The 7,746-nt window shown below is 40.7% G+C and overlaps 1 protein-coding gene across 1 annotated transcript; it reads right to left on the bottom strand.

The window, feature by feature from the left end:
- Positions 1-35: 35 nt before the first annotated feature.
- On the bottom strand, positions 36-7,707 carry LOC113221598 (Fanconi anemia group D2 protein-like; the record flags this gene model as incomplete). Its single annotated transcript, XM_026450924.1, has 6 exons — positions 7,607-7,707; positions 7,102-7,202; positions 6,653-6,761; positions 6,386-6,421; positions 1,367-1,510; positions 36-170 (listed from the first exon to the last, which is right to left on the bottom strand). Coding segments are annotated over exons 1-6 (615 nt in total), but the record flags the coding sequence as incomplete, so codon positions are not given.
- Positions 7,708-7,746: the final 39 nt, after the last annotated feature.

The following is a 7,746-nucleotide window of genomic DNA, read 5'->3' as shown; positions in this document are numbered from 1 at the left end:
GTTCCCTCCTTGCCAAAACAAGTGTTTCAACATACCTGCTGGCAGTACGTGTCAAAAAACTTAAATGCATATTTGTATAGGAGACTGCCAAATGAAATTATACTCTGGTCTAGAGAGTGAAGCAAACTCTGAGCCAGAGACAGAATGCATGAACACATATCCTTAAGAACCTTGAGTGGGGAAGAGTAGAGAGAGAAAAGAAGCTATAAGAAGCAGTTAGTACACAAGCTAAGAGTTAACTTATCCTTTTGGAATGTCAGACTTCTCCTTCCTAACTCTCATTTTAACTTAGGAAATCTTAATCTTTGCTTTACACAAAAATAATCCTTCACCATTCCAAGATTACTCTCAGCATCAATGGGATTCCGCGTTTGGATAATAATTGACCTTTAAGCTTAAAGAAGTTAAATTACAAGCCTAATAGAACATTCATATCTGCTCAATTTGGGATTGGAGGCCAGATCTTCTAAATCCCAGTTTCCCCATGCAATCACACTACCCCCCCAGGGATGTTCCACCTTGCTTATAATTTGAAGTTGGTCTATAAGGTTCAATGCTAACTAAACTGATTTTTTTAAAAAGAAGATCAAGAAGAGAAGTGATCATACCCTACCAATAATGTAACATACATAGATATTAATAGACCCAGACTAAATAACCAGTTAAAAAACATAGCTTCCTTATTGATATCGTAAGTTTTAAAAATCTTATATTTAGTATTCAGCTGGATATAATGCTTTATTGGGGAAAATACAATGAAAACTTACATATGGTTTCTGTGTCTAGAAAATTACAGCCCAAAACATATACAACTGGCAGAATAAACACAGAAAGAACGGCAAGATAAAACAATACAACTGCTAAATCTATATCTAAATGTAAAATTTAAGACCCAATGCGGTATTCTCATTAGCTCCTAACCCAAACCCCAAACGACTGGCCCATCCAGTTTTCTAAGTTCTATACTGTTAATACCCTGAATGTTCAGCTGGCAAAACACTATTCCCAGCTTATAAAATTCCACTTTGAATAATTTACATTTCCAGGGGAATTATCACCTAAATTCCACAGTTTTGAATGGCCAAAGAGTGACAGTTCAAATAGGTTCATATTTACGTTTCTACTAGTTTCTACAGGCTGGTCCTTTTCCCCTCAAGGTTTTTGTAAGCTACTTAAATAGGATACGGAAGGTCAGTTTGTCAAAGTTGCAAATTGCATTGAGATAGACAATTAAAATAATTGATGCAAAAATAAAATTCAAAAATCTCAATGGGTTTGAACAATGGACTGAAATAAGATGAAATTTTACATGGGAGCTGTAAAGCTTTCCATTTTAGATTAAAGATCAATAGTCTCTGACACTTACTAAGTAATGAACAGAGAATGTACTCTGGAGCAGCTGTTCTTGAATGTAGCCTGATCGAATCTTATTTCTTAGCACCCTTTCAATGTACTTCTTTGTCTGAGTATTGGTGCTATAGATGATGAAAAGCATCACCAGGTCAAACACCTAATGTCAATAAATACGCAATAGTACAAAAACAGTTAATAAAACAGTACATTCGCTACAATGAAACAGCAGCTTTTCCCCGTTAAAACACAGAATGGATAATGCTCATTTGTTCCACACACTCCCCTGGGAGTATCTACACTTTTCACAAAACCCAGAAATATTTTTCAGAGAAATAAAGTGCCACAACTATTAACCACTGGTACCTCTTAAGAATACAGAGCAGGCCAGGCATGGTGGCTCACGCATGTAATCCCAGCACTTTGGGAGGCCAAGGTGGGCGGATCACAAGGTCAGGAGATCGAGACCATCCTGGCTAACACGGTGAAACCCATCTCTACTAAAAACACAAAAAATTAGCCGGGTGTGGCAGCGTGCGCCTGTAGTCCCAGCTGCTGGGGAGGCTGAAGCAGGAGAATGGCATGAACCCAGAAGGCGGAGCTTGCAGTGAGCCAAGATGGTGCCACTGCACTCCAGCCTGGGTGACAGAGTGAGACTCCATCTCAAAAAAAAAAAAGAATACAGAGCAATATACATGAAAGTGATATTATTACAGATGTAACTCTGAACATTTTGACATTTATTAAAAGAAAGATTCAATCACTGCCAACTCCAGTGTGTATTTGTTGCCAACTACAGGATGTATTTTCACTATTATTAGGAAAATTACTAGGCCAGGCGAGGTGGCTCACGCCTGTAATCCCAGCAATTTGGGAGGCCGAGACAGGTGGATCATGAGGTCAGGAGTTCAAGACCAGCCTGGCCAAGATGCTGAAACTCCGTCTCTACTAAAAATACAAAACTTAGCTAGGCAAGGTGGCACGCACCTGTAATCCCAGCTAGTTGGGAAGCTGAGGCAGGAGAATTGCTTGAACCCGAGTACCAGAGGTTGCAGTGAGCCAAGATCGAGCCACTGTACTCGAGCCTGGGTGACAGAGCAAGACCGTCTCAAAAAAAAAAAAAAAAAAAAAAAGGAAAATTACTTTGTAAAAAGTTGGAAAGACGGCCGGGCGCGGTGGCTCAAGCCTGTAATTGCAGCACTTTGGGAGGCCGAGACAGGCGGATCACTAGGTCAGGAGATTGAGACCATCCTGGTTAACATGGTGAAACCCCATCTCTACTAAAAAAATACAAAAAAATAGCTGGGCAAGGTGGCGGGCACCTGTAGTCCCAGCTACTGGGGAGGCTGTGGCAGGAGAATGGCGAAAACCCAGGAGGCAGAGCTTGCAGTGAGCTGAGATCTGGCCACTGCACTCCAGGCTGGGCGACAGAGCCAGACTCCATCTCAAAAAAAAAAAAAAAAAGTTGGAAAGACTATAAACGCCATCAATACAGGAAAGATTCAATACATTATGATGGAGTTATTTTAATTTTTGGAATATTACACAGTCATCAAAAAGAAAAAGCCATGCAGGGTGTGGTGGCTCATGCCTGTAATCCCAGCACTTTGGGAGGCCGAGGTGGGCAGATTACCTGAGGTCAGGAGTTTGAGACTAGCCTGACCAACATGGTGAAACCCCATCTCTACCAAAAATACTCACAAAAAAATTAGTCAGTCATGATGGCAGGTGCCTGTAATCCCAGCTACTCGGGAAGCTGTGGCAAGTGAATCACTTATACCCGGGAGGTGGAGGTTACAGTGAGCCAAGATTATGCCACTGCACTCCAGCCTAAGTGATAGAGCAAAGCTCTATCTTAAAAAAAAAATTTTTTTTAATTAAAAAATTAACAAACAAACAAAAAGAATAAGCTAGACCAGGGGTCTGCAACCTCTGGACCACAGAGTCTGTGGTCTGCTAGGAACCAAGTGCACAGCAGGAGGTGAGGGGTGGTCAAGTGGGCATTACCACCTGAGATCCTTCTCCTGTCAGAATAGCAGCAGCATTAGATTCTCATGGGAGTGTGAACCCTATTGTGAACTGTACATGCACAGGATCTAGGCTGCACATTCCTTATGAGAATCTAAATAGTGCCTGATGATCTAAGGTGGAACTGTTTCATCCTGAAATCATGCCCTGACACAGTCTGTGGAAAAACTCTCTTCCATGAAACCAGTCCCTGGTGCCAAAAAGGTTAGGGACTGCTAAGCCATACTATATTTTTTGACAGAGAAAAGACATTCCTGATATGAAGCGGAAAAAACAGCAACCTGCAAAAGGATAATCTGGCTGGGCATGGTGGCTCATGCCTATAATCCCACTGCTTTGAGAGGCTGAGGAGGGAGGCTCACTTGAGCCCAGGAGGTTGAGGCAACAGTAAGCTATGATTATGCCACTGCACTCCAGCCTGGTGACAGAGTGAGACCCTGTCTCTTTAAACACCACCACCACCACCCATAATCATAGTTAAGATTCTGCTTTTGTAAAAATAATATATAAACATATATATGTGTAGGTATAAGAGTATACCTGTACTTCCACGCAATTACAGCTTGTATATGAAGAGAAAAAATTTGGAAGGATGATTATCCCTGAGGAATGGGACAGAGAGTGGAGAAAAACTGTATATTTTACATCTGTAGTTTCCTTGTGGGTTCTTCTCCACAATTAGCTTGTTTACCTAAGTTTAAAAAAGAAAAATTTGAGGACTGGGAGCAGTGGCTCATGCCTATAATCCCAGCACTTTGGGAGGCCCAAGCAGGAGGATCACTTAAAGCTAAAAATTTGAGACCAGGCCAGGTGCAGTGGCTCATGCCTGTAATCCCAGCACTTTGGCAGGCTGAGGCGGGCAGATCACGAAGTCAGGAGATCGAGACCATCCTGGCTAACACGGTGAAACCCTATCTCTACTAAAAATACAAAAAAAAATTAGCCAGGCCACGCCACTGCACTCCAGCCTGGGCGACAGAGTGAGGCTCCGTTTCAGAAAAAAAAAAAAAAAAATTTCAGACTAGTCTGGGCAACACAGCAAGACCTCACCTATATAAAAAATTAAAAAATTGGCCTGGCATGTTGGGTCACACCTGTAATCCCAGCACTTTGGGAGGTCAAGGTGGGCGGATCACCTGAGGTCAAGAGTTTGAGACCAGCCTGGCAGACATGGTGAAATCCCGTCTCTACTAAAAATGCAAAAATTAGCTGGGCATGGTGGCGGGCACCTATAATCCCAGCTACTAGGGAGGCTGAGGCAGGAGAACTGCTTAAACCCAGGGGGCGGAGGTTGCAGTGAGCTGAGATTGTGCCACATCACTCTAGCCTGGGCAAAAAAGCGAAACACCATCTCAAAAAAAATAAAAATAAAAATAATAAATAAATAAAACAATTAGCCAGGCCTGGTGGTGCTTGCCTGTAGTCCCAGCTACTCCGAAGATTGAGGTGGGAGGATCACTTGAACCCAGGAGTTTGAGGCTGCAGTGAGCTATGATGCTACCACCGCATTCCAGCTTGGGTGACAGAGCAAGACAGTCTCTTGAAAAACAAAACAAGACAAAAAAAGAGAAAACATTGGGAGTGTATTCAGGGCAACTTGAGTCTATGCTTCCAGGAAAAAAAAAAAAAAAAAAAACAGTTAAAAGGGAAATCAGGACAAACAAGAAAAAGCAAAACAAATTTTACTGCTTCTCTTAACTGACTGCCCCATTCCTGAGGACACCAAAATTGAGGTATTAGACCAGAATACAGTCATAAAAGATAACAATGAAGACAAAGCAGACACTTGAAATACTTATGACAGGAGAAAAAATGTAAAGAAAAAATAAGAATAGAAATTATATTTAGGATATGTGGGGAAAAGAACAATGGTGGTTTTGTTGAAAAGAAAAGGGGGATATGTGGGGAAAAGAACAATGGTGGTTTTGTTGAAAAGAAAAGGGGGATATGTGGGGAAAAGAACAATGGTGGTTTTGTTGAAAAGAAATTATATTTATACAATGATTACAAGTATGTAAAAATAGGAATGCAGGCAGCCATGGTGGTAAATTTATGTTTATCCAAAACCAAAAATAGTGTGTTGGAGTACTTTGATATTTTTCACCAGAAAAAATTCTGAATTTTCATTGCTTTATTCAGCATCATGAAAGTTTTTAAGATAGTCATCCAAAAACTGGCTAACACAACTAACAAAAATCCCACAAAACAGATTCCAACCAAAGAAAAATCTTTAAAGGCAACCAATCAAAACCTAAGGAACTGAATCATCTGGCTTTTTTTTTTTTTGAGATGGAGTCTTGCACTGTTGCCCAGGCTGGAGTGCAGTGGTGCGTGACACCAGGCTAGGCTAATTTTTTATTTTTTTAGGTTTTTTTAGAGACAGGGTTTCGCTACATTGGCCAGGCTGGTCTGAAACTCCTGACCTCAGATCATCTGCCTGCCTCAGCCTCCCAAAGTGCTGGGATTATAGGCGTGAGCCACAGTGCCCAGCCAACCAACTGGCTTTTGATGGAAGGTACTTCTAGAATAGAGACATAAGATCCAGTACCATTGCCTTGACAGTGGACAGACTGATTTACTCCAGTCAGGTCTACATGGGCAAAGTAAAGTAAAACATGGAATGCCATTATCTTGACAGTGGTGCTGGGTGGAAGGAAGGGCAATTAGGCAGATACAGGGACCTGAGACTCAAGTGGTTATTTTCTTTATCTCATCAGTGGGGACTTGGCTTCTTTGACTGCATCTTGATGTGCTTAGTTACACTGTTAGTATTTCCCCTTACGGATACTGTAGGCTTATTTTATAGCCAGAGTGAATAGGGGCAGGCTACCTGGCCAGTCGCCCCCTCAGATTATCTTCCCCAGACAGCTAATGTTTATTAGAGCAATTAGAGAAGAGAAAAAAAGTGACTGGAGGGAGGGGAAAGAAAGAAAGTGGGAAGGCAGGCTAGCCAATGTCATTACTTTTAAGTCTGCAATACTGAAAATGCATAGTACATGAACATTACCTTGTGTTCAGACACTGAGGCAGTGTTTTCAATTGCCTGAAAAAACAGGAGAGTCACAAAAATATTACGACACATTAGCAAAACACGTTTCACCTTACTCAGCAAGCCCTGTTATGTCATCCAAGAGTCAATGTGTCCATATGGCAACCATGAGCTATCATTTCCACTTGAATTTTTGAGATTTTTATTTCAAGCTACCTCAGTTATACATCTGTCACTAATTGCCACTCATTTCCTCCTTGATAATCAAAGTTCCAAAGATCTCACCTTAATCCAGGCTTCTGAAATGGTTTTCTCATATCTAATAGCTGATTTTATTACATCAAAGAGGAGAGTAACACAGCTCTGATCGCTGCTTTCTTGATTTCCTGAGGAACTACAAGTAGCAGAGAGGAAACAAATTACTGTTCTACCTACCAGAAAAGAACTTACAAGATCTGAGTTCCTGCTTAGTAGCCATGTACCCTGGAGCAAATGACAACCTCATGTATAAAATGGCTAATAAATTTGCACTGTAGTCTGTCTGGAATTGATCTGAATGGCTAAGAAAGCATATAAACACATACATAATCACATACACATATGTAATTTGAAACACTATACTAGATATAAATGTCATAATAGTACCATTATTTGTAGTTGTAAGTATTAAGCTCTAACTCTGACTGTGGGATGTCAGAAAATTGTGACATTCTATGTGAGGATGACCTCTTTACCTTGCTCGTCCTTTACTTTTCAACTTTACTTGAGAAGCCTGTAACCGTGATGGCAAAACACAATGTTGCAGATCCAACTTCTCCCGAAGCTCAGAAATTACCTGCAGAAAGTAAATATTAGCTATGGTTTTCTGCTTATTCATAATGGGTAGGCACATTCCAGTCTCTCAACCATGACAATCTCCTGAAAGACTGAGGAAGAAAAAATTTTTAATGTTGGACATTTTGAAAAATAGAGTTGGGAGAATAGTTAATGCAATGTCATAGAACGTCATACCCAAAACCATAAAACGTCATACCCAGAATTCTGTGAGGTACTACACAGAAAGAGTAAATGTAACTCATAGCAGCTTATATAGATCAATGAATCTGTTGAATAGCTCCATTCTCTCCTCTGAATGCTATCCGGATTAGTTAGTATTCTCAGTCTGGGGACAGAGAAGAGCAATTGGCACTTATTAACTTAAGTTGCTTTATCTAGGTGTGACGGGATATAAGGGCATACCTCAAGTGCATCCATGGCTGTTATGGAATGAAGAATGAACTTTATTATCACAGGTAAATCCTCCAATCTAATAGATGACAACTTATCCATCACCAACTGGCGAACCTAAAAATTAAAAGCACAAAAACTTAATAAGTTTT

The sequence above is a fragment of the Piliocolobus tephrosceles genome, unplaced genomic scaffold (assembly GCF_002776525.5).
Source record: "Piliocolobus tephrosceles isolate RC106 unplaced genomic scaffold, ASM277652v3 unscaffolded_26195, whole genome shotgun sequence".
Taxonomy (NCBI): Eukaryota; Metazoa; Chordata; class Mammalia; order Primates; family Cercopithecidae; genus Piliocolobus; species Piliocolobus tephrosceles.
This window is presented reverse-complemented; position numbering and strand designations above follow the sequence as displayed.